Source organism: Semicossyphus pulcher, unplaced genomic scaffold (genome assembly GCF_022749685.1).
Source record: "Semicossyphus pulcher isolate SPU_LCO1_2020_fin unplaced genomic scaffold, fSemPul1.0.p SCAF_11, whole genome shotgun sequence".
NCBI lineage: Eukaryota > Metazoa > Chordata > Actinopteri > Labriformes > Labridae > Semicossyphus > Semicossyphus pulcher.
The window spans coordinates 19,567,662-19,594,402 of NW_027211615.1; the positions used below are offsets into that span (position 1 = coordinate 19,567,662).

Sequence of the window (26,741 nt, forward strand, 5' to 3'; positions counted from 1 at the left end):
AGGTAATTCTTCTGTGCTGAAATGAACCCAAACTGCATTTTAGACATTCTACTTGACTTGACTAGACTGGTCACGCGCCACTTCATGAGAAATGATATGCACGAGCTGTTTCTTCCCAGCCAAGATGATAACAACACACCAATAACAGATTTATATGAGATATGAGTCACTTTTTGTAAACACAATTGTCACCATGCGTGAATACTTTTATAGCGTCCCCAAATAATAACAGGTGCCAAGCAAAGAACCAACAGGCCTATACATGAATATCTTCTCATAAATCACGTGTTGAGTTTCATTGGAATATTGTTGAATTATTTATTAGATTGGATTAAAAATAGCAACATTTTTTTCACCTTCTCACTGTATGAAACAATGAAAAAAATGTTTTTCTTGCATATTCCCACTGATATGCGTTTTTTTTAATCCAAAACGCGCATTGCTGCTCCAGCCATCGCCTGCCATAATCTCCTCACGGATGCACACATCACACACATGCACTGCCTGGACTGACCACGCACTCTGTTTGCATTGTGTGTGTGTGTGTGTGTGTGTGTGTGTGTGTGTGTGTGTGTGTGTGTGTGTGTGTCATACACCGTCCCGGCCGCTGCAAGGCGCAGCTCCGTCACTGCAGACTGAAAACAACCGACAGAGTGGAGACGCGCAGACCATCTCCATCCTCCGCAGTCTCCTTCTCATCCCGCCCGGCAGACCGACTGGCAGATCACCGCGCTGAGCAAACTAACTTACAAAGCGACCCACTGCGCCGCTGACAGCACCGGCTGCTTTCTCATCTACACGGGGTAAGAAGACAATTGTGTTTCCTCCTTTTTTAAAAACAGGCGTTTAGGTTCTTATCAGGTGTGCAGGAGCTTGTTTATGGATGCACTTAGAGTAACAGTAAGATGAGGGCTGACAGCACACTCCTGCACGGGACATCGACGTGTTGTGTGTCCATGTTTGCTCTTTTTCAGCCATAGCCAGCTGTGCAAATCCAGCAATTGATGGTTAAATTACTGACATGTTAATTTCAGGAGGCTATATTTTTTTTGGAAATGTTGCTTTAGGAAGAGTATGAGCATGCTTGTGTGAGAGAGTGTGTTTTCTTGTTGTATTTGTGTCCATTTCTGCTCTTGTGCATTGTCCCATTCATTTTTTGTTTTTGTGCATGCATCCCAACTCATTGTCTGTCAACATATATGTGTGTTTGTGCCTGCATTCTTGTGCTTGTATGTCCCAACACATGCCTGTCATTGAATGTGTGTGCAACATACTATGTATGTATGTTTTTTGCCTGTCTGACTTTGCCCTTCCCTCCTCTCCTGGCCTCATTCCAGAGCACAGCCCAGCATGTGAATGGCGGCAGAAAGCGGCAGAGTTGTCACAGAGGAGCAGGAGGAGCTCCCGGCCCCTGGAGCCGTCACTCACGTGCACCACACGCAAGCACACACCCGGAGTCAGAGCCACAGCCAGTTTCACCCTCTGACACACACAACCGCCCAGTGGCAGGCTCCTCGCACTCTCGCTCACACCAGGAGTCACAGTCACACTCACTTCAACACTCCCTCACACACACAGGCGCAGAAGTACGGCTGCCGGCTCACACACAGCCTCTCAGCCATGACCAGGGGAGAGAAGGGAGCGCAGGGATCTGCAGGGAAGCTCATCAAACCCACTGAACCGCTCTTCCCTAAAACTCCTCAGCAGGTAAGATCACCTGTTTTTGCTGCTTTTTTTGTATTTTTCCACAAGATGCCATCACATGTAGTTGCTGTATTTTGAAATCACACTGTTGTACCCTTTATGTGGGCCCTTGGGTTATTCTCAGACTCTAAATCTGAATGAACTCCTTAATCTCATCTGGTGTATTTGCAGCTCAGTTTGGCTGAGAGTGACTTCACATGATTGGATGGAGATAGAAAAAAAGATGGAAAGTGTGATCTCTTTAGTCGCTTATCTGTTTCTGATTAATCAGCAGCATTGTTTTCCTGTGAACTGTAAATCCCTCCACATGCTAGATTCAATAACTGGAAGTTGATTGTTTTCATTTGTGAAAGCTTGATGGGATGATCTGCTCGATGATTGCTTTCTATTGTGTGACGATATCAGTGGCCTTTGGTGATGGAGACTGCTGTAATCACAGAGACAATCAGAAGAGAGACAGTAGAAAGAGAAGAGGCGCTCAAGTTTAGGAAACACTCCAAGACGATGTAGTCGTTGTTGTTTTATCTACATGACCTACATTTGTGATTGTCATTTGAGTGATAGAGGGTGATAAGTCTGTGAAGTAGCAAGCCTCTTGTTGTGAGTGTGTTTGTATTTGTGTGACAATGGAGGTGTTCAAGATCCCAAAGGCTGATAATCTAAGGAAATGATGCCTTTACATGTTGCCTCTTTAGTAAGGTAGATACCACATTATACAGACAGTGTTTCTCATGTTGTCATAATGTAATACCATGAGAGTTAGTCACTCATTTTCTGTTTGGCTACATTGGCTCAGGGAGCCAATAAACAGCATTACATCACAAGATCCAACCAGTTCTGCAACTGTCTGGTCTCTGCCTAACTCTTTCTATTATGCAGTGTTTTATTACTGTTTAGTTTGACTACTTAAATATATATATATACATATATATGTATAAACATATATATATACAGTATATCAGTCAAGCTATAATGAAGATGCTTAAGTGGGACATAATACATTAAAAGAGGTTTTCCCCTTTGTGAAAGCATGATAGTTGCATGGTAAACTACCACAGCAAATCCCATAATCCAACACTAGAGTACATAGTTTGGTCACTCTCACCATATTCATTGGGCGTTATTTTAAGAGACTAAACACTTGACTTTCTGGGAATAAAGTCTGTAAACCAGTAATCTCAATATTTTGGATTGATTCCCCTCGACTTTATCCCGTGTCACTAGGCCACTGCTCACGTTTTCATGGCTTGCTGCCGTCACTGACATAATCAACTGTCCTTTCATACTCATAATCCATAATCTGAACGGAGGGCTCAAAGCTCCTCTTGTCAACTCCTTTGAGCAGAAGTACAAATACAACGCTGATACCCAGAACTGCAGGAAAATCCTTCACAGAATGAGCATTTAAACTGCTTTATGGATCCATTTTAGCAGCTTAACGTTTTGCATGCAAACACCCAGTTTACACATTTTGCTTTGGATGGAGAATATAGCTCAGCAGGCTCTGAAGGGAGTTCGTTTCCCCTCCTTGCTTTGCAGTAGAATTATCCTCAATCCTGATTTAAATGACTTGCTGTGGCATTTTAAATTGTTTTTCCTGTAACGGTTAAAGATTCATTAACTTTAGAGATTAGTCTTATCTGTCCTTGTCCCTCGCCTGTTGAAAGTCTGAACTTCACAGATGCTCCCTTTACTCTCAGTGTGTCTGTGTATATGCATGTGTATGTTGTGCTCTTTTTGCGTCCAGACAACAGTTGAAGGGATATCCTGTTTATCCTTTGATGATAAGAACTCAGTGGAGAGTTTGGAGGGAAAAAATAAGAGTGAGAAAGAGAAGAAGGAGTATTTTTGCACATCATCAGTTAAGCAGCATTCTCCAGACACCAAAGACTTTAATTTTTCTCTCCAATTAGGGGTAATTGCAGTGAGAGTGGAAGAAGAGAGAGTTTTGAAGTCGGAACCGCCGCGTAGCCTTTACTTACCTCTGACCCGCTTGTCTTGAGATTGAATAATTACACACCTCCCTCCTGGTAATTGTCGTTCTCGAACCCCCTCCGTGTTTTGAAGCAGCAAAAAAAAGGAGGAAGAGAAAACGTGAGCCGGATAATAACAGTGTGTCGGTTGCGGCTGTGGTTACTTTGGTGATTTCCGTCTTTCATGAAGCTCGGAGGGGAGCAGCTGCGGGCCAAGCCTGGGCCACTGGATTTGGATTGACACTGTTGTGTGTATGTGTGTGTCTGACACCAAAGGTTATGCAGAAGGGAGGAACAGGCAGAGTTTGATATGTATGTGTGCACAGCCTCGGAGGAGACGGTCGTAAATATCAGGCTCCCTAGACTGTGGTGTCTCGTCTTATTCATGTGTGAAGATGAAAGCTCGCCCCCTTTGCTGCACACACTCGCACACACACGCAGAGTCATGTGCATGATGGTTTAAGCAGAGTATAAGTGAGGGGGAAACGGAGCTGTGGATGACTCGGTGGGTTTCTCAGGCTCCTCCGTGTGCCTGAGTGTCTGCACTGATAGACCGCAATGCAAACAGCCGACAGGGGGTCTACTTGTGATCCTCTGGTTTGCACACACATGCACATCATTTATACATGAGCATCTTTCTGCTCTGCTAGAGTAACTTGTCATTTAGGGGAGACGAAGATCTAGGAAGATGGATGATCTAAGAATGGAGCTGGAAGACAAGAGGACACAGAAGCATTACACATCTCCTACATACATCAGCACATGCAGCATGACGTAGTTGCACTTAAGCAACTACTTAAAATTTAACTGAATCGTTGCGACATAAAGAAGGAATGTTATTTTAGGAGCACCTGAAATAGATTACAAAGGATTCACACTATGAATGTCTATAAGATTCAGTAGGTGTGAGTCATAAGTCTGTTCCCATGGCCTAATTTATTTTGGAGTGACACACCTTACTTCACACCGGTGAGGAGGTTGTATAAAGTTTAGGAAGGAGTGAACACTGTCCTTGTTATGATACACAGTTGTTCTTTTTGAATAAACTACAATGAAAAATGAAAATGGTTTAGTTGGTTAGATTCAGCTTTAAATAGTGTATGAGGTCACACTGAGCCTATTTGGCTTTTGACCTATCTTGCATTTGTCACGTTAAGACTCAAATCATCAATACTGATTCATAACAAAATGACACATTTGTTATCTACACTCCTCACGTCCTGTTCCAGGAATGTGTCTAAAAGGATATGAGCAATTCAGGCGTACTGTCATACTTTTTTACATCACATGAATGCATGAAGCAATGACATCATAGTTAGTTTAAACTTCAGCAGAACTTAGCTTTTATAGTGTGAGCATAATTTCCTCTCCCGCTTGCAGTGCAGGAAAGTTAATTTGCTCATTAGCAGCCTGACCTACAAGTTCACCATTATCTTATTAAATTTTCTCTCCCTTGTCGCCTCTGTTCTCACAGACTGAGTTGGGACAGCAGTTGACATTATGCAGTAAGGTGTGTTTCGCCATCGGCGGCGCGCCAAAGGAGGTGGCTGCCAGCGCCACGGCATTCTTCCTGCAAATCTACCTGCTTGATATCGCCCAGGTAATGTGTTTGAAGACTAAGAGAATGTGTGGTCTTTACGTATTACGTGCCTGCATGGGTTTGTGACTCCAATCTGTCCATGTTTTGCTCCGCAGATCAACGCCTTCCAGGCCTCCATGGTGCTGTTCATTGGGAAAGCCTGGGGAGCAGTGACGGACCCTATTGTCGGATTCTTCATTACAAAGAGCAGATGGACCAAGATTGGAAGACTCATGCCCTGGTGAGCTCCCTGTTCACACTATGAAGGAAACTCCAGTGCTTCTTCATCATTGTTATTTCTCCTACACAGTCCTGTGTTCTTTTCATTGATTTTTTCAGTCATGCCTCTAACCTGTTATCGCTGGGTTTCTACTTTTACACTTTGTATCTGGCTTAAAAGTAGGATTACTGACATTCAAAACACCTGATTAAACACAGGTATTGATAATAAGTCAGTATTTTAAGGTAGGACTTTTTTTTTTTCTTTTAAAGTTGTAATCTCGAAGATCTCAGTTTCGTTCTCTTTGGCGGCACCTATGGCGATAAACGGTAATTGCGGGAGCACACTTCCCAGATATCCCGACAGTGTTGCATGTGTGACGTTCACGGTTGGCTCCGGTTGTAACTCTTGATTTTCCTGGTTGACGGTTGCTTCCCTTTCAAATTTGTTTCTTTTTCTTTGGATTTTCACTTATTTTTGAAGTTGTATCTGTAGTCATCGATCTTTTCTTTGTTTGTTCAGCCATAGTAGATTACTGTTTACTCGCAACACTTGCAGAGACCAGAAAAGCAGCCGCTTAGCTCCGCCTACCCTCTCTGGCAGACCAACCACTGCTGGGTGATGGAAAACGCGTCACTAAATGGGCGCCCTCTATGACTTTTTCCGCGAATGTCGCCACCGAGACCCAGTCCATAATAATACTATATACTGCAAATGCAAAGGCTATCATCAGTGGGCCATAGGCTCAATCACCATTGTGTTACCTCATTCTGCGATAGATAGTGCCCTACCAGACATTTATTTACATGAAAATCTTTGAGATTATTACTTTAAAAGTAGGAATACTGACATTCAAAACACCTGATTAAACACAAATATTGATAATAAGAGTAGTAGTACGGTAGAACTTTAATTTCTTTTAAAATATTGACACAAAAGGGAATTATTAGAAATTATCTACCAAGTACAATTAACTCACAAAACTGTAAAGCACCATTTAAGGCCAAAAGAGGAAGACATAGTATATTATTTATGATAACCTGAATACCCAAAGGTATCTAGTCTCATTTTTCAATATTACCGTGTTTCCCAGCTCTACTCCAAATGTACCTTAGGACCAAAGTTATGTAAGGGCTCTAAAATGATCCTGCTTTCCTTAAGTCCACACACGAGAAAGTGTTACTGTTGACATACAGATAGTCATTTGTCGACAGATTATTAAACTTGTTTGTCTTTCCTCCCACAGTCTCAGAGATAATTACGTCAGCTACATCATGCTAATGTTTACACAAAAACTAGACAAAAACAAGCGACGTGCCCCAGTTTTGTTTGGTTTTGAAAGTATCCTCAGACCCAAGCTTATCACCTGAGGATTGGGCTGAATAAATACCCATTGTGCTTTAATTACACTGTTCCTGACGCTCCCTCTGATGAGCTCTGCACACTGTTATATTCAAGGGCGTGGGCTGTGTGTTGCCTTTTAATGCCAGACAACACCAGGCATGAAATTTCATTGGTATTCTTTTAAACATCATCTACTGTGCTGCTTGGTGACATTTTGTTGTGAGATTTGTGGCGCTTTAATTGTAGGTTATGTGAAGCCTTATTCTCCATTTCCATAAATCAACGTTCTTTAAAGGTGTTTTTGTAAGCGTCTGTGCGTGTGGGTGCAGTATATGTCTTTGAACACACCAGCTACCATGACACTTACTGTAATCACACATCCAGTATTTAATGCGTACTGCATTATGAACCATAGATTAGACACGAGCTGACAGAGCTGGATCCACTGTGGCCAGCCAGCCGCGCTCAATAGCAGACAGATGCTGATGGCTGTTAAACCAGCTTTGATTACCCACAGGAAGCTGTAGGTGTGTGAATAATTTGTGTGGTATATACAGTATGTGGGTATTCTAAATGTGTGTTCATCAGTATTTGTGATGAGATTGCAGTACACTCCCTCAGTTCTGACCCTGTTTGGAAAGTCCCTCTGTAGTCGTCCGGCAGGAAGTGTGTTTCTCCCTCAGGCTGTCACATCCAGACATGAAGTGATTTATATCTTTGCCTTGAGATCTTTTGGACGGAGTCTCAAAACGCTCCTCAGGGTGCTGCCCTGTTTATTATTTTGTAAATTGTGATTACGCACATTCCCAGTGGCAAGTGGAAGATTGTAAGACCATCAATCAATCATTCTTTTTTCATTTATATTACGCCGAATCACAACAAAGAGCAAGTCTAGACGGTACTCTTTGTTATACTATTTAGAGAGACCCAACATCACAACAGCTCCCTCAAAGTGAAGCCAAAACATCTCTATCTCCCCCTGCTGACTGGCTGCAGTATAGGTCGTAAAGCCCGCCTCCTCCATGTTAACAGATGGGACATGAGTCAAACTATAAAATCAAAATACACGTCAAATACATTTTTCTCAAACATGGTTTCTGTCATTACAGTTAGTTCTTATCATGCTGATTTACGTCCAAGTTTTCATTTTTCTGATACGTTTATTTTTAATTAGTTATTTGATGCTGTAAAAAGAATGATTGACAGCTCTGTTGACAAATACGGCTCCTGCAGCCGATCTGTTCCGGATTAGCAGAGTAAAGGAGAAATGGCGAGAGGAGACGTAACTAAAACAATCACTACAATCATTGAAGTTTACATATCTGTGAACATCTGCTTCAGACCAACACAAGAAGCTGTTCTGCTGTTAACGACACCAACGTGCGGGATCTTTGCTATTTTTTTCAGTAAGTTAAGTGTGTGTTTTGGTTAGCGGAAGTGGCTACGGCCGCTCCACCCGCCGATCTCTACTGCGCAGCTCTGGGTCCCAATGACGACACCGGCGCAAGATGGCACGCCCGTCACGGGGGCTATTTTGGATCACCATTTTTGTACAGTGAGATTACACGGAGACGCGTCGTCCAAGTCTATATACAGTCATTGGTAGAAACCTCTAGGAGAATCAGTATCATTTGTAGACAGCCATCTGCCATGACCGGATAGGCCGAGAAAGTAGGATAGAGAGAGAGACAGAAAGAGAGATGGATAGAGACGAACAAACAGACACACAGACAGACAGGAGACAAAAAACAACAGATGTGACAGCCAAAGTAAAGGTGCTGATATTTCACTGTTGTATAAAAAAAATCCACCTTAAATATTCTTAGTAACCTTCTTCCTCTGGGGTTTATGAGCATTATAAAGACTCTCATCCACCTCACCTCTTCGAAATCCTCTCTGTTCCACTGCACATCGTCTAATTAACATGCCGAACATGTCAGACAGGAGAGGAATGTACCTGCCAGCCTCCTATCAACCTACTCCTGCTTAATTAAGACTGTGCAAAATATTGGGACAGGTGTGAGCGTGCATTCATCCATGCCTGATGTGTGAGAAAATATGCGAGTGTGTTTGTGCCTTTGTAACCTCTCCCCGAACACACAGTCATCTTGCAGGAACATTCTAACTGTCCCATTCACCGGCCCGGCGGCCCTTTCATCGCTCCCATGACCAAGCGGTCAATACTGCAGCACCAGCGTTGTCAGGCGCCTTTGTTAAAGCAAACAATCAGGAGGAGAGTGAGGTGGGCGGGCTGGACGATGCTAGAAATGACCATTCAAGGCCTCCTCTCTCTACCTCTTTCTCCCACTTTCTCTGTTTATAATTCCTGGCGGAGGCCAGGCCAAAGGTCAGAGCCTCTGCAGGTTTTTGTCACGGTCAACAAAATCCCATCAGTGCCTTTTTCTACCTGTAGATGTGCTTGAATAACAGCTGCTTCAGGCTCCAAACAAACTCCATTTCCTCTTTAGAGAAAAAGAAGACGAGGGTGGATGATTTATGCTTCCTTTGCAGACAAATCATTCTGTTGATCATCCGTAATCCGCCCTTTTCCGCCTCATTTTTAAACACACATCTGTGAGCTTTAACCATAATGACACATGCCAGTTGTTTACTTATGAATTTTACATGGCCCACATACTGTATCACTCCGAGTTCTGAGAAAAGCACAACACAGCAGAATTGCTTCCTGCTGCGTTTGCTGGAGTGTGTACTGCATATGCATGTCTTTCTGTGTGTGCGTAGATGTCCAAATGCTATGTTGGGTTGCAATATTGTGGTGTTTCCCCGCTTGCCCGTCCCGACCAGGACAAATTCCTATCATACTTACAGCAACATAATCATTTAGCAGTCAGCTAAGCCTCCACTGTAATCTGCCTGAAATATGGCCTGATTTTAACACTGCACTATGAAATTACATAACGCAACCACCATCAACGCTACTCTGACAGCTTAAAATGGTGATGATGGCTGCTGGGAGATTACTTAGATTGGAACCATAATTACTGGACTCAAACTACGAGTTGTAAACAGGATGTTCGTCATTCTTTCCATCGTTTTGATGCAAATGTATTTGTGCTTTTAATTAACAAATTACATGTCTGTGTTCTAGGATGATTGGTTGCACTCCGTTCCTGGTGGTCTCCTACTTCTACCTCTGGTTTGTTCCTCCGTTCATCAGTGGGAGGTTCATCTGGTATCTAGGCTTCTACTGCCTCTACCAAACCCTCATTACCGTGAGTATGCATGCTCTCTCAGCAGAGCTTTTGATGTTTAAGAAATCTGAAAAGCCTGCCTCTGAAAACTCAGCAGGACTTCACGTGGCACAACGTCAAGTATGAAAAGAGGGGTGCAAGTAAATGACAGGTTACATAATACGTAGATAAAGTGCAAAAACATTGTAAAAAACAAAGTGCAGGTGATTGCAGTCGTGTCTTGCCAGCCTGCGACAGCTCTTGGCAGGATTAACTGTTTGATTTGCGAGATGTGCAGCAGATTCAAGCCCAGAGCTCTTAGATACCTCACCTCAAACGGGAAGTGTAGTTATTTAGGTTGCCTTTTGTTGTTATGGTCCAGACCATTCATCTCTCTGCCCTGCTCTGCTCTGGGGTAACCCATATAACATGTGCTGCAGAGCGTGTAGACCGCTGCGGCCACACTGCGGCGAGCTGTAATGGCATGTCATTCTAACTACTTGATAAGTATACGGTCAGTCCTGCCAGGAACCTCTCGCTGGGTAAATGCTGGTTACCACTTTTAGCCTCCCTTCATTGTCTGTGGATGTGTGTTTGTGTGAAGTTAGCTGGGAGAGGCCGGCTGTTATCATTCAGAGGCTCACAGACTGTAAACAGAGGCTAGCATGCAATATATATAATCTGTTTATGCAATCAACTAATAACGGGTTTACATCAGATTAATCAGTTCTCACGTCCATCTGTAGCGGAGAGTTAAGCAGGTTCACTTCTATAAATGTTTGCATCCACTAAAGGCCCCATAAATGACATGCTGTATAGAAGCAGAGGCTGCAAAAAAAAAATCCTTTCACGGCTGTGTTTATTTTCGTCGTGGCTTTGCATGCTCGTTTGGCCGCAGTGCTGACTGAGCCCTTGTGTAAATTACAAAGTGAAGCAGGACTTGGTTTTCTTCGTCTATTCTCTGAGAGAAGAGGTGGTGAGGAAGGAGAAAAGAGAGAGCTGAGGTTGGCCGACATGGAAACTGCAGAGATTGCTTTTGATAAATATACACAGTGTATATTTTGCGATTTTGCATGAACACGTAGATAAAAGACATCTAAACATATCTAGGGTGTTCCCATTCGACTGTGAATTAAGAGTTTTTAAGGAAACAAGTCTTGACTAGAGTCTACGGCTGTGCTAGCAGCTCTGTGAGGCTGTACTTTTAGTTAATTGTAATGCTAACACCAGCATGCTAACGTACTCTCAATTACAATGCTAACAAGATGTTTAGCAGATATAATGATTGCAGTGTTTAGCATCTTAGTTTGTATGTTAGCATGCTAGCATTTGTATAGGCAGTAAACAGCAAGTATAGCTAAGGCTGATGGTTATGTCATCAGTTTTGCATGTCATCAACCAAATTTTGATCTGATAATGACATTTGATGAAAACAGAGGGTAACCAACAGATAATTACTCCTCGTCCTCCTTCAAGTGTGGAAGAGAACCTATGGTGGCTGTCAATGACTGTACATAAAGATGGACGGCACGTTTCCTTCTGCTCTCATTGTACCAAAGTGTCGCAAAATAGTCCCCGTGATAGGTGCTGCCATCTTGCGATGGTGACGTCATTTGGATCCAGAGCTGCGGCGGATGGAGCTGCTGTAGCCACTTCCGCTAACCAAAACTAACCAAAACACAGTTAATTTCCTGCATGTCCACGTATTTAAAAACAGAATGTCATGTCATCGACCTTTTTATACACTCTATGGTAAAAGACTGTAGAGAAACGCAAAAGGCCTTCTCTAGAGCCAGTGTTTAGTTTGTCCATTCAGGGCTACTGTAGAAACATGGTCATGCAACATGGCAGACTCCATGAAGGAGGTCTAGCTCACTCTTTAGATGTGCCCATTCAAAGCTTACAAAAACAGAAAGAGTCACATTTCAGGGGATTATAGACTAATTAAAAAAAAGAATAAAAAGAATATTGTATTGTATTCAAAATTTTAGGGAAATTTCATCAAGGGTTGCTAAGGTATTTTGGTTTGCTGCTTGCACGGCTAAAACAAAACCTGACTGTGTGTTTTTGCGTTATTGCAGTGCTTCCACGTGCCTTATTCTGCCCTCACCATGTTCCTGAGCACAGACCAGAAAGAGAGAGACTCCGCCACTGCCTACCGTAGGATGATTTAATATGCAGAAAGGAGTTATTCACGCCTGCAACACTGAATTAATTTTTTTGCAACAGTTTAGATTCAAATGTGTGAATTTCTTTGAAGTACTGGCGCTGATAGCTGTATCTTTCCTTGTGTGATGCCAGGAATGACAATGGAGGTGCTGGGGACTCTGGTGGGCGCTGCCATCCAGGGCCAGATTGTGGCCAGCGCTCACACTCTGAAGCACTGCCCGACTCACAACATGACCGCCGGTTACCTTGGCAACAGCAGCGGGGCAGAGATCGTCAAGAGCCTGGTGCGCTCCCAGGACTACCTGTCACACTCTGTAAGTGTCACCGTGCCAGGCCAGGAGCCCAGGTGTGCTCAAAGTGGGCTAAGAAGGTGGTTTGAAAATAACTTGGTCTGTCAGCAGCGCTCTCACTTGAATTAGCCCCGTGGTGTGTGTGATTAAGGAGGTTTACCTTTAACTGAATATCCGAAAAAAGCAGCGCTGAATGAAAAGGAGGATTGTTTGAAATTGGGTCCATATTTGCAGACTGTCTACAGGTTCTGACATCCAAAATGGCTTCATGTTTTAACCCGTGTAACCCACGGGATTGAAAGGAGACGCCACTGTTTGATATCCGAACCCCACATCCTGAGCCGGCTCCCCTCTCATGACCACAAAGGGGGTTCCTCCCTCACATCAGAACTCCAAACTGTGGCCCCCATATTGAGGGGTCTCCACAGTCTGTAAGTCATTAGGCTTATTTGTGCCTCAGAGCACTTAAACGCACCCCAGATTCAAAATGTTGGGATATTAGTGTTTTACTTTAAGGTGGCTGCAGCTTAGCTTAAAAGGAACATGATAGGACACATCAACATCTCAGTTTGCAGAGCTGTGAATAAACCCGACTGCTGCTGTTAATCCATCATGAGACTTTCTGTAAAGATGAAAGAAGCTAAAGTCCAAACTGTCCCACGTTGGATTTTTGTTGCGCCGCAGCTATTCTGGCTTCAAATGCTCCTTTTCCAGTGGATTTTGGGTGAACCCTATCGGGGCATCCCACTCACCACCCTAAACCCTCTGCAGCCACCCACTAAATTCCTCCGTGGTCGCGGGTGAGGGTGGCACACCGTCTGCGCAAAGCAGGTCTGCCCTCGGAAAACAGGGAGTGTTTGATGTGCATAAATAATAATGGACCGCTGGGCTGAGCCGCATGGAAAAATAGCAAACAAACAGAGGTTGTTTAAGGCAGAGCAGTTCCTGCCGGGGTATTACATTAAACGGTTAAGGCTGTATTTTAGGACACGGATCAACTTGAGGTTTCATCCTGTTTATGGTTGTATTTATGCAGTGAAATGTGCATGGCGGGGTTTGTGGTTTAAACTGATGTGGAAAACAACACAGAAAGTCGCAGCCAATGAATCACTAAAGCACTGAGGACTGTAACGGGAGGTCAAATGAACAAAAAAAGTATCCACCTACGGAGACATTTTGCTTCCCTAATGGTCATAAAGCATGTTAAATTGAGGCACTTCAATTTTTTAGGTGTTTGAGCAGATTATGAATTAAAGATTAAGGCTCAGAATAGACTGGATTGTGCGGGCTGTGTAAGAAGAGATGGATTGATGTGTTTGTTCTCTCTCTCTCTGCAGAAGGAGGTGTACATGATAGCTGCTGGGGTTATAGGAGGAGTGTTTCTCGTCTGCACCGTGGTGATGTTCCTGGGAGTCAAAGAGAGAGATGGTGAGTCTAAAAACTGTATTCAAAGGAGCACTTGTTGTATAAGTTGTATCATGTCCGCTGTGGTTCTCCGGATGTCAAATTAATTATCTGAGATTGGACTTGAGACTTTAGATTTTTAACAGAATTCCTGCATTACAGAATGTTTATTTTGACAATTGCTTTCTATAAACCTGTCTCTTGAGGGCCTGTCCTTTTCATGCATGCCATATAAATACTAAAGTACCCCTTTAAATCATATATCAAGCAAAATGCAGGCTTTAGCTTGTCAAATGTAATCATTTGTTGCATTACTTTCCTTTTTTTAGTCACATTGTAAATGAAAGAGCAGCTCCAGTCATGTTTTAAGACATTTAAAATGCTCTGCTTGAAATGATAAATTGTGTCTGATATGTTTTTTCTGCAAAATACGTTGAATTACCTTGTAAAAATCCTCCCAAAGCATCTCCTCTTTCTCCCTCATTAAAAATTCCCCGGTCTGTATAGGCCCCGCCCTCTATGCACATTTCAAACCGCCCCCTCCGTCATGAAAACAAAACACGTCTCTGCTGTTGTTTAGTGGCAACTTGTTGAAGATAAGCTAGCTGGAAATGTAGTAATTAGTAGTAGTAATGTTATCGTTAGTAGTCAGTAGTGAGTTTGCAAAAATGACGATGGCGGTTACAGCTGGCTCGCGCATCATGGAAGTGGTTGCTATAGGTTACACATAATGACATAGCATCACCGCGTCCGTTAACGGGATTGGTTTGTGACAAACCTGCCAATCTGAAAACGTGTTGTTCAGCCTGTCCTTGGTACACTGCAGTTTAAAAACAGACAGGCCCAGCCATGGAGATGACTGCTGATGTTGTCCCTGATATGTCTTGTAGCACATGAGAAACACCACATGGAGATGTTTACAAGGTTTAACACTTGATTTTAACTGGAGGGGGGGTCTTTAAATGTCTTTAGGGCGAGAGAAGACACAGAGAAGACACATTTTTTGTCCTATTTTTAAGCATTTTAGTCCACAAATGAATCCATTTTTAAAGTGAAAGTTGCAGACCTAATAAACTATTAAACCCTTTTGGAGCACATTTTGGATTCAATACGAGTATAATTGGAGAACAAATTAGTAGCCTGGGGGAATCACTTTGAGTTAATGGTGCATACTAAAATACTGCAACGCTTGCAGTAGCATTTTTACAGGGGACCTTTGTTGCATGTTATCATGTAGGTCGGCATGAGAGACATAATACTTGTACAGAAAAATTGCCTTTCAGTGGATTGAATACGTCTAATAGTCACAAGTATTTTACAAATAGTTTATTCCATAGTCTTAAGTTACATCCTTAGAGTGTATTTTGTTGACAGCTGCAGTCCACATCTGTCTCGGTTGGATGGTTATTCACTCTAAATGACAGCATCCACTGCAATGCAGGGGCAGCTCCAGGATTCCCAGAGAGAAAATCCATCGCCTTTCTCTCACTGCATGTTATTTGATATTCTGCATACTTATATTCTTATTCCACACAACTGTTTCAGATCCGTATGCTCCCAGGACAGAGAAGCAGATCCCCTTCTATCAGGGCTTCATCCTGGTCATGAGACACGGGCCGTACCTCACTCTAACCGCCGCATTCCTCTTCATCACTGTCGCCATTCAGGTAAATGCACATTTATTTATGAAGCACTTCTCAGACATGACACTCAGCGTTACAGTAAATGGAGCTGGATCCTGACAATGCTGCAGTCAATGTTGATTTGATCAATGCAGAAGAGCACTTACTGAAAGCTCACGGTTTAAAGCATGTTTGTAGTCTCAAGACTCTTGAGAGTGATTCCAGCACCGCATATTCCTTCTGTTATTCTGACATTTGTAGGCTTCACTTTTGACACCTCAGGTTTAGGCTGTTTAAATTATTATACACTTCCCGACTTTTGCATGGGGTCTATTTTTGTGTATTTCCACCCTCTACTCTCAGAGGAGGTGTCAGTTGTCATCCGTGTGAATGCGGAGTGGGAATAAATCACGGCAAAACACCGTCAGCAGCTTCTCCAGTCACTTCATTTGGCACTCAGCGCAGCAAGCAGAGTGCCGAGCGACGTGCTGAGTAGACAAGACGAGTCTGACTCTGTGAATGTTTGATCTCTGATTTCTGCAGCTGGTTCAGAGCAACTTTGTCCTCTTCTGCACTTACGCCGCCGACCTGAGGGATCACTTCCAGAATATTGTGCTGACCATCCTGGTGAGTGCAGCTTTTTATCACTGATGCAAAGTATGCAAAGATAAATCTCGGCTGTGAAATACTTTATATACTATCTTTATGACAGTTTCTCCCCAGTGACCCTCTTACACTTTTATTTGAACCACTTTACACACTTGCAAAAACTCACTCATATGTCTCTTTCCATATGCGTCACATTTTTCTTGTGCACATGTTTACCCAGGTTTCTGCAGTGATAAGCATCCCGTTATGGCAGTGGTTTCTGCAGAGGTTTGGGAAGAAGACGGCAGCTTTTTGCGGCATCACTGTGAGTGTACTGTTTTTATTTTAGTTTAAGTAACAACGACATGTACGCTTTGATGTTTGTGCAATCTTGTGGGCAATAGAGAGAACATGGACTTTGTTTCTCTCTCTAGTGGATCATGCCCTTCACCATGATGCTGGTCTTCATCCCCAATGTTGTGGTGGCCTACGTTGTCGCTGTCTCCTCTGGGCTCAGTGTGGCTGCCTCGCTCCTTCTGCCATGGTAAGACTTCAACACATCAGGCATATTTCACGCACTCACTTTTTTTTGCCTCTGTTATTTGGAACAATTTCTGTTTTTTGTGTTGTTTAAAGTATTTTTTATTAGTTTTTGAAGTTTGAACATTTTGAAATACAGTTTGACAGATTGCAGTTTTTATCAAGATTCAACCCAAAATGTAACTCTTACCTAACAAAAAATGTACAGAAATAAACTTAGAGATAAAAAAAATAAACTAAAAATAACATAAATTAAACAATAAATTAAAAAAATGGGGTTGTATCTTTACATTTGAGATGTCTGAGACATCCATTATTTCCACCTGATTCAGAACTGGTTGCCAAATGGTGTAAAACTTGACGGCACAGCTCTGACGGCACGGGTCAGATGATGCATGAGATCTCTAATCCATAGATTGAAAGTTGGACAGAGCCATTCTTTCCATGTAAGTAGTATACAGTAAGTCTCCTAGCCAGGAGCGTAGCACAGGCTATCATGCTTCTACTGCATTTGTTGAGCTGAAGATCCTGTGGTACGGCACCCAATAATGCTATAGTGGCGAGAGGTTTGATGGATATGTCTAGTACGGCAGAGAAAAACCTAACTATAGATTGCCAAAAAACTATTAACTCTGGGCAGAGCCAAAACGTGTGATAACGTGGCTGGTGTTAATCCACGCAATCACCGTTTGGATCCTTTGGAGCAATTTCAATGTCTCACACAAAAAAGTTTCGGAACCAAGTAGTGTATACATTTCTTGGTCTGTTGCTTTTATGTTCATATTGACCTTAGATTTTGTTTGTGTTTGCTGTGAAGTTAATCCATTTCCCTCTTTGCCTGGGAAAGGGAAAAACGTTTCTGTCCATTTTATACAGGATCAACACTTTAAATCCAAAACACCACACCATGTTTAAAAATGGTGTAAATATTTGCGCACCGGCCACCAACAGCCGTAAAAGTGGAAACATCTGTTATGAGAACGCATGAATCAAGAGTGTCTTCTTCTTCTGTGGTGCATCAGTTTCCTTTTGCACATCTAAAACAGGAAAGGAAGGTAGAATGGAGACTCTGTGCTTTATGGGTGTTTAAGCGTGAGTCTTGGAATCTGTGTTGACCCTGTTTGGGACTGTATGCGGCTTATTTTGGCAGAGCTCCCTCCCCGAAGAATATTAATTCATATCCTTAAAATATTGAAAATCCACTAAGCCTCTGATATTGTTTATGCAGTTGGAGTCCTGCTATATGTCTGTCTGTGCTGCTCAAGTTAGTTCCCTTTGATTTAATGCGTTAAGCAAACCACAATGGTGCATCAACATGCTGTTAGTGGTGACTTCCTAGGAGTCCATGTCCATTTACTTCAGGTCATGTAACGGTCATATAAGTGATGTAATTTCCATGAATAAGAGGCGGCATTTACTATAAATCGTCTTCACCGTCACAGAGTGAATACAGCAGAGGTAGAGGATGTCTGTTTTCCAGTTGTTTCCATGGCCGCCGACTCCTCACTCCTCTCTTGTCCCCTCCCTCAAACCCCAAATTACAGGGGCTTCCCGTGGGGGCATGTTTATTTTGGAAGGGGCCGATTGTTTATCCTGTCTGTGGGCCGAGGCCTGCGGTGCCGCCCGCTGCTCATCATCTAATCGTGTTATTAGCTCTGTAATTTCAGCCCGCCGGTTTATCGGAGCGCTAAAAGTAGACCCAACATCATCAGCTGCGACCATCTTTAGTGGTTGTATAAGATGATTAAAGTGAGAGCGTGAGGGAGGTCTTACGCACGCTTAAGCTTCAAATTTGAGTATTAAGACAAAGGACATATGCTCTCATGCAAATCCTGCTAAGAAACACTAAAACCACAGATTTAACTCTGCATGTATGTGTGTGTGTGTGTGCATTTCAGGTCAATGCTGCCAGATGTGGTGGATGACTTCAGACTGGCCAACCCCTACTCTAAAGGCCATGAAGCCATCTTCTACTCCTTCTACGTGTTTTTCACCAAGTTTGCTGCAGGCATCTCCCTGGGAGTGTCCACCCTCTGCCTGGAGTAAGTCATTACTGTCACACATGCACACGTTATGATGTTCATTACCTTCAATTAGCATGTCATGATACCTTTCAAAAAATGCATTAACCCCAGAGCCATCGATGATTCATTATATGAAATGTGCCAAGTTTTTCTCATTTGCAGTGTCAGGCTGGATGATTAAATTGGATGTGTACATTTGTCTGTGTAGATTTGCAGGGTATGACACCGGCGCCTGCAAGCAGCCCGCTCCTGTCGTGTACACCCTGAAGCTGCTGATTGGTGCTGCCCCAGTGGCCTTCATTGTTACGGGGTTAATGATCCTGCTGCTCTATCCGATCAGCGAGGACGTGCGGCTCAGGAATAAAGTCTGTCTGGACGAGCTTAGGTTAGTGGAAATCATAAAAGTACACCTGAGAACAAAAGGTTAGCTGTTAGGTCTTTAAAGGGAGTATTACTCAGCCTGTAAACACTGTTGTAAATACTGAACGGAGGGGAACACGATGACATCATTAAGGTTATTTTATTTAACCCTAATTATGTCATCAGGTTTTTGTGCTTAAGAAAGTTATCATGGGTTACAAACGTGTGTGTTTGGGAAAAAGTGGGAACTTAGGAAGCAGGAAAGGTCTAATGAAAAATGCCAGTTGCATTATGGGATTTGTAGGTCCCAGCATTTTTTTGAGCTTGACACATACTATAGAATAAAAGTCCATTTTATCCGGCCACAGATCCTCATTCTTTATAAAGGTGCATTATTAAATGGCAGAAGTACCCCTTTAATCCATGACTTTTTTTATGTCTAGTAAACTACTTTTCAGTGGACGACCTGCCTTTTAAAAGAGATGCCTTAAACAAATATATAAATATTGATTATTGTTGTTACGTTATGAGAAATGTTTCCATCACTTTCCTCCTATCAAATACTGTATATGAACCATGGAATAAATTGGTTCAAAGCCAGCATGCTCAGCTGTGCTATTAAGCCAATGAGGCTATAAAAGTTTAATACACTATAAAATTAATAAACCATACTAATCTTAATCAGCTGTGTAATAAGTATTCAAATCATGTACTTTCAGCTCCTGTGAGCAGTTGTTAGCTGGTTATGAAATAGACTGAAATTAATACTGATGCCTCTTCATGAGCTACAAAAGCAAATGAGACCATCAACAACAAGATTGATTATTTCTATATAGTTATTTTAAATGCCTGAAACTGCTGCCGGGGTGGGGGGTGGTAGGTGCCAGTTGAGGGGTTTAACATTGCACTGCCAAATCAGACTTTTTTATAGATTTCTTTTTATAGATTTGTTGTTAAAAAACTCATGATCAAGTCATGATCAGCAAAGAGATAAGAGGTACCACTTTGTCCACAGGGGGCGCCAAAATCAACACAACCCAAAAGTTCCTCACAGGAGCTTTAAAGGGGTCATATCTGTGAAATGGATATTCTCATATTTTGCATGGGTTTCACATTTTTTGGGTGTTTATGGTCTAAAACTGCACAATTCCATGTTTTTCCAGAAATACATTTTTAAAAAGGTCGCCTCTGAAACGGGCCGTTCAGAACAGCTGCAGGTTTCTACGTAGAACCTTGCTTTCCCTGAAATCGACCAATCGTCATTCACCGTCATTCACCTCAGGCTGCCTTCTTGCACTCGCTTGTAGTGAAGTTGTTTCAGCTTACCATCCCGATACCTCCTGGTGACTCTGGCTCGTACATATAAGGCCAAATAACCGATACAAGAGCAGCCATGTTTTCTACAACGTTGGAGTGACAGTGCAGTGCGGCCACTCCCCCCACGTGGGATCGCACACATGGGGGAGGGACTACGCGGGCACTTAAATATCATACTTGGTCAAGTTGTAGCAAATTATAAATGCTTCATATACTGTTGGGTAATTTAACCAGCAACAATTTATCATATTTTATGAAGTGATTAAATGTTTTGCATGTATAATCTCAATCCAATAATTGACTAATAACTGAAACTGCAATAGCTGAGTAAAAAGTACAACAGTGGCCTCTTGAATGCAGCCTTGTAGAAAGTATTCGAGTAAAACTACCGGTACCACAAAATTGTATTTAAGTTCAGTACTTATGTAAATGTATTTAGTAACTTTCATCCACTGTTATTAATGTATTATTCCTCCTGTCTCCCACAGGAAACAAAGCATCGGCTCCAGAACGATGGAGGATTTAAGTAACGTGTGACTTGGATCTTGAATGGAGTGACCTCACAAAGCCACGTGTTCCAGTGTCGCAGCTGGAAAGTTGTTCATTAGTGTATATTACACTGATAAATAGTTAAATTGTTTTAATGTAAACATTTTTTGTTTCATTTTCACATGTACTGTACAGTCATCTTGGACATATAAATATATAATAAGATTACCTAATTTATATAAATGAATGTATATCATTATTTGCTGTGTTTAGCTCTACAACACTGTTATTTATTGCTGGTATGAAGATTACTGAAGGCTGATGGTGATGATGAATAAATGTTGTAGAGGCTGGTTGAAAGACCGAATAAACGCGTGTTGTGTTTCTTTGCTGAAGTCATGAGTAACACACAAAGGAGTGCAGCCTAGTTATGCAAATTTAATATTCAAAAAGGCTACAAAAATATTCTCAACGCCTTTACACTTCTTTGGTCTTCAATAGAGCTCAGAACACTGTATGACCGTGAGTCTTGCCCCCTCTAGTGGTCAGATGTGTTACTGAGCTTTGTAACAGTCCTGCAGCAGAAAAAGAGCTTCAATTGTGTTTCTCAATTACATTTTAGATATGCTTACATGTGCAGACTATTCAGCCGGAAAGTGCTCATCATTAGGACAGTTTATGGGTAAAATCTGAATTCTCATTTCAAGTGTGGAGATATATTTACTCCTCTGACACTAGTAAGATCATCCAGGAGCCAACAGCTTATAAACATACTGTCAGCTGTTTGTAGAGGCCATGGCACTATAAAAAGTTAGGAATAGCCTGAAATCACAGCACTGCATTTTGTTAACAAAAGAATTAAAGAAATAAAAGGATTAAACTTCTTCCACATGAGCTTTCATAACAAAGTAGCAACATGTAAACATTACATCTAATAAGACAGCCCTTTTTGAAGTCACTACTGTTTTTCATGATAAAAATAAATCAGTTTATCTGCATTAAGGTTCTACATGCCAAATCCACTCTGCCCTGCACACTAGGATGCAGTCAAGTACATTGAAGTAACCAGGATACATCTGCAAGAGTCTGAGTCGTGTGTAAAGAGGCACTATGTGGCGGCCTCGATAGAAGTGTAGGGGCTTTGACCCGGTGCTGGACTGGGCGGGCAGGAGCTCTCCGGAGTCCGTATGTTGGTTTTCCGCTTCCCGTTCCGCACCGTGAGTTCCTCTTTGGGCTTGAACGTCAGAGGCACGAAGCCGTCTGCATCCGCCACGAGAACGATCCACAACGGACCTGCAAAATAGCGCAAAACCGTCTTAGATCAACATGATTTCTTACCAATTTAAGTGTGTCTCTTTTGGTGACATGCTCCTGTGTGTCAGGTTAATACAGTCAGTCTGTACTACAGCAACAAAACACAGTGCACATTCAATCGGAGTAAGCTGCTTTTGTTTAAAGCCTTGTAATCTGACCTAGGATGTTAATCATCTCTAATTATAGCTTACACATGTCAATAGAAGAGCAATGATAGAATCATGTGTGGTTGGAGACCGTGTAATAAAATATGAGGTTCTTAAGGACATAAGTATCGCTTTCAGTTTCTCCGTCAGAATGCATTTTCACTAATAAAAAGCTACAAATGTAGCAGAGTTCAACCTGAACAACCTACAGTATGGGTATGTGAGTATGACTTCCAGTCGACCTCACCGGGGAATCCCATCACACAAGCTAGCTGAAAATAGTCACAGAGGGAGGACCTTTCCACCTTAAGAGTTTCATGAACGTGGTTTCTATTTGCTAACCCCGTCAAAGCACGGATAATCTGACAGGCAATGCGACACAAAAGGTTTTAAGACGCTTAGATAACGCTTCATAGTAAAGACAAACCAATTTGAAAGGTTTACATCGGCTCATGACGCCTTAATGAAAGCGTGGATGTTTTGTAGGTGACAGATTAATTAAATAATTACAGTGTATTTATTGATTAAGTCTGCACATACCATACATCATCTCTACGATGCTGAGGTTGAAGAGCTCTTGGAGGGCACGCAGACACAGCTTCCCATCACACAGCAGCACCGGCCTCCGCTCATCAATGAACACGTTTTCCGATAACTGTTTCTGCACATGCACAAAAAAAAAACAAAGCTTGAATCAGGAAAAAAAATCAAATAAGAATACATACTTTAACACTTTTACTTTTATAATTGTATATGCAAACCTTGTATCTTTTTTATACTGGACAATACCTTATCTTGCCTCTATGTTTAGAGTGCTGCTATTACAAGATACACATTATTTGTCCAAAAAATCAAATAAACAGATTAAAAATATATATATACTTTAACACTTTCGGGTATTTTAATTGCCTTATCCTTAAAGAGAAAGTTGCAGCTTATTTAAGTTGTTTAATCTCCTCATTCCAAAGCTGCTCATGACTTTACACTGAAAGAGATTTTCCTGCTCTAGTGTTATTTTCGCTGCACAAATACACAGAAAAATGAGTAAAACTGTACCTGACATGTCACGTTGACATAAGGGGGTTCACAGGCATTAGGGTAGACACTCTGGGCCTTCTTCCCATTCTGCGTATAATCTCTGATTTCTGTCAGGCACTGCTGTACGTCTGCAAAGCGAGTAAAAAGCCTCTCCATGTTGTGCACAAGTTGCTCCAGCGCGCGGTCCTTGGCGGGGCTGGATGTCTTTTCCGGCATAGGTAAGGTTGGATCAGAGTGGAGCTTCTCCGACTGCTCCAGGCGAGGTGAGCTGGCCCGGCTGGAGTCCCTGCTGGCCTGGTTGGCGACCGCCAGGCTGCTAATGCGGTTGACGTGGTCCATGTCGAAGTTCTCCACCGTGATGGAGGAGGTGCTGGACGTGGCTCTGTCTGAGGCTCGGTCAGAGAAGTCAACAGAGCTGGTGACGGGGCTTGGCTCGCCGCTCCTCACCTCCTCCACCAGCCTGCGCCTGTTGCCTGGTGAACGTATTACTCCCCCTCCAGGCAACACCAAATCCTTTATCCCTGCTCGCTCTCTGTCCCTGTCATCCTTTGACAGGTGCTCCGAGTGCCTTCTAATCCTCGGGGAGAAATGAGCGGTAGACTCATGATTGCGAGGAGAGGGAGATGTCGGGACAGGAGTCTCTCCATCGTACAACTCTTTTGCAAATAAACGAAGAATGTATTTATCTGTGTTTGAAGATGGAAGGAAGGCGGGGTCGTTGGTCTTCTGCCTGCCCACCATCAACAGCAGCATCTTGTCATTGAGGAAGCAGACCCCTTTTGGCCTCTCATTCCCCTGCAGAGAGATCTGCTGAATGTTGGGCATGGCGGAGGCTGTGATGCAGTACACAAGCACCATGTTGCACGTGTTGGAGGACACTGCAACTGTGGAGCCACGTGGGTCAAACGCAACAATGTCTGGAACCAAAATCCCGGGGATACTGACTTTACGAGTAGTCGTGACTTTACGCTCATAAGTGACCAGGATGAGGTGTGAGGAGTCCTGGCCGGAGCCTGTCACTGTGTCTCTGCGACGCAGGTGAATGAGGGGGCTGGGGTCAGAGCGGCGGTGCCTGGCTAACAGGTGGGTGAGGTCCAGAGGGCCCGAGCTGGGGATGAAGGGCCTCTCGGATTCAAGCGATCGCCTTCTGGAGTCAAAGACGTTGTCGTCCTCTGGCATGACCACATGTGGACTGTGGCTCTGCAGTGACTCAGCCTCTGAGGGCATGTCGAAGGCAATGCCCGCGTTTAACCCGCAGAGTTTATCCAAAGGCAGCTCTGTAGCCACAGCTACCTGAGCCTCCCCCGTGGCCTCGATAGCACAGATGTAGCCTCCAACATCAAAGATGGGGCAGAAGGAGCAGGCCACCAGACTCTTCTGGATGTCATTCCAGATGTAAGAGTGGAGAGCGCTGCCTATAGCCACCACCAGGCGTGTACCATCCTTAGTCCAGCATGCACAGTGGATCAGCCCACTACCTCTGATGTCTGCTTTGGTCCTCCTGTTGTCCACCCTGACAGAAAACAGCACAGAAGTGTCCCTCTTGGTCAGCACAGCCAGAATGTCCAGTTTGGGATGCCACACGCAGCCTTGGGAAAGCAAGGGGAAAGGCTCGCTCATCTCACAGGTCTGCGTGCATAGCAGCTTGTTCTGCTCGAGTGCACTGAGCTGCAGCTGCCACACAGTAATATGTTTCTTGTGCTGAACAGCCAGTAATGCAGGGGAGTCCGGGCAGCACAGTGGGCCCCAGAAGAGTCCAAAGACGTGCTCAAACTGCCCAATAACATTGGTGTCCCCAAACTTCACCTCCCCATTCTGGATGTAGAGAGATGTAAGGCAGACCTGCTTGCCGTCCGTCCATGCTATCCCGTGCACAGGGTGGATGGCTTGGTGCAGAGTGTTGAGTCCTGTCCTGAGCAGCTTTGCCTTACCAAGATCCATCCTGGCCGGCAGGTATGAAGACGCTGGTTCAGTAAGAAGAAGTACAAAAATATGACTCAGAAAGTTAACATATAGGCCTGTGCAGAGACGTGTATCTGCTCTGAAAGGGTCCTGCAAAGCAGTAGCTATAGCTACCCATGCAGATTAAGAACAGCAAAACCCTCTGCCGTGTCTCCTTCCAAGTACATGCCTTAATCCCCTCTGCCTGAGCTGAGGCAGTTGTGACGAACACTTATAGCTGCTTACGCCCAAATGACCTTAACTACACACAGGTCCTGTTAGGACCTCAGGGCATTAACAATACTATATGTGGAGTAGGAGCGTCTCCGGACAAACAGTATTAACTCTTTTAGCTCTACTGAGGCTGCCATGATCATTTTTGGCCAAAAAGGTTGTGACCGTATCAAATATATATATTGTGTTCCTCAGGAACTGTGACATGTAAAAAGTCATTTTTAATGTTGTGCCAATTTTCAAATAAGTGTTATTGTGTACTGCACATATATATGGAAATTTTGTATTAAGAAGTTTTTGCAACATTATTCTTTAAACTTTCATGGCAATAAAACTATTTGACAGACAAATGGTTTTAAAATAAGACGTGCAAGTTAAATAATAATAACAATTGACAATTATTATACTGGGGCAGATAAACATATGTAGGTAGATTAGCAACTGTATGGAGAAGTTATAAAACATAACAGAACACTTCCTTACCGATGCAAGGTTACATTACAAGACAATAAATTGAGAGGGTTATAAATTTAGCCACTATTTTCCCTCGTGTACCCTACTCACTGGAAATACAGCGTCATTCACCGGTAAGTTAGTTATTCCTTTACTTATTTCTCAATTGCACACATATAAATAACAACATGTTATTTTACAATACGCCTACCTTCTTAAAACGTGAGCATGGCATGTGGAATCTGTCTGAAACAGTTAAAGTCAGTTTCCCAGCTCATAATTCACGTTTTGCCCGTTGAAATGTGTTTCCATCGTTTATTGATATTTGACCCGGTAGCAAAACTCCCATTACAGGTGCATTATGGGATATGTTGTTCGAATATAGTCGTTTTGGTTTTGCTGCTTTTTCCGCTTGGGGGCGCAGCGTGTGAAAATAGCAAATACTGGATAGTGTTTTGGAGATTAAGCGAGAAAAAAATAACTATTATGAAGAATAAAAACAACAAAACCCCGACATTTTTTACCAGCTGAAGACAACGGTCGTCATAATCTAATCTTACTTCTCGACAAATTTACAAACTAGAAACTTCAGTTCTTTTTTTTAGGGAAATAGAAAAATACTAATCCATGATTTCTACCTCACAAAAAAACCCTAATGAAATTAACTATTGTCATACTCTTGCGTTTTTATTTTTATTCATTTATTTTTATTATTGCTATATAATTAATTTTATGGAAGATTTGTTTTGTTTCTATTGTCTTTTGACTATTGACACTACTTTTGGTTTTGTTTTGTCAAAG

At 42.7% G+C, this 26,741-nt stretch overlaps 2 protein-coding genes across 2 annotated transcripts; one reads left to right on the forward strand and one right to left on the reverse strand.

Moving 5' to 3' along the window:
* Nucleotides 1-747: 747 nt before the first annotated feature.
* Nucleotides 748-21,232, forward strand: mfsd2b (MFSD2 lysolipid transporter B, sphingolipid). Its single transcript, XM_069686886.1, has 15 exons — nucleotides 748-803; nucleotides 1,338-1,707; nucleotides 5,152-5,277; nucleotides 5,373-5,497; nucleotides 9,930-10,053; nucleotides 12,093-12,171; nucleotides 12,313-12,494; nucleotides 13,808-13,898; nucleotides 15,420-15,541; nucleotides 16,040-16,123; nucleotides 16,326-16,409; nucleotides 16,519-16,628; nucleotides 18,523-18,666; nucleotides 18,857-19,033; nucleotides 20,814-21,232. Exons 2-15 carry the CDS (start codon nucleotides 1,357-1,359, stop codon nucleotides 20,860-20,862), a joined length of 1,848 nt encoding a protein of 615 aa, XP_069542987.1. The 5' UTR covers nucleotides 748-803; nucleotides 1,338-1,356; the 3' UTR covers nucleotides 20,863-21,232.
* On the reverse strand, nucleotides 21,145-26,242 carry wdcp (WD repeat and coiled coil containing). The gene is made up of 4 exons (XM_069686874.1): nucleotides 26,152-26,242; nucleotides 23,331-25,276; nucleotides 22,815-22,935; nucleotides 21,145-22,107 (listed from the first exon to the last, which is right to left on the reverse strand). Exons 2-4 carry the CDS (start codon nucleotides 25,251-25,253, stop codon nucleotides 21,923-21,925), a joined length of 2,229 nt encoding a protein of 742 aa, XP_069542975.1. The 5' UTR covers nucleotides 25,254-25,276; nucleotides 26,152-26,242; the 3' UTR covers nucleotides 21,145-21,922.
* Nucleotides 26,243-26,741: the final 499 nt, after the last annotated feature.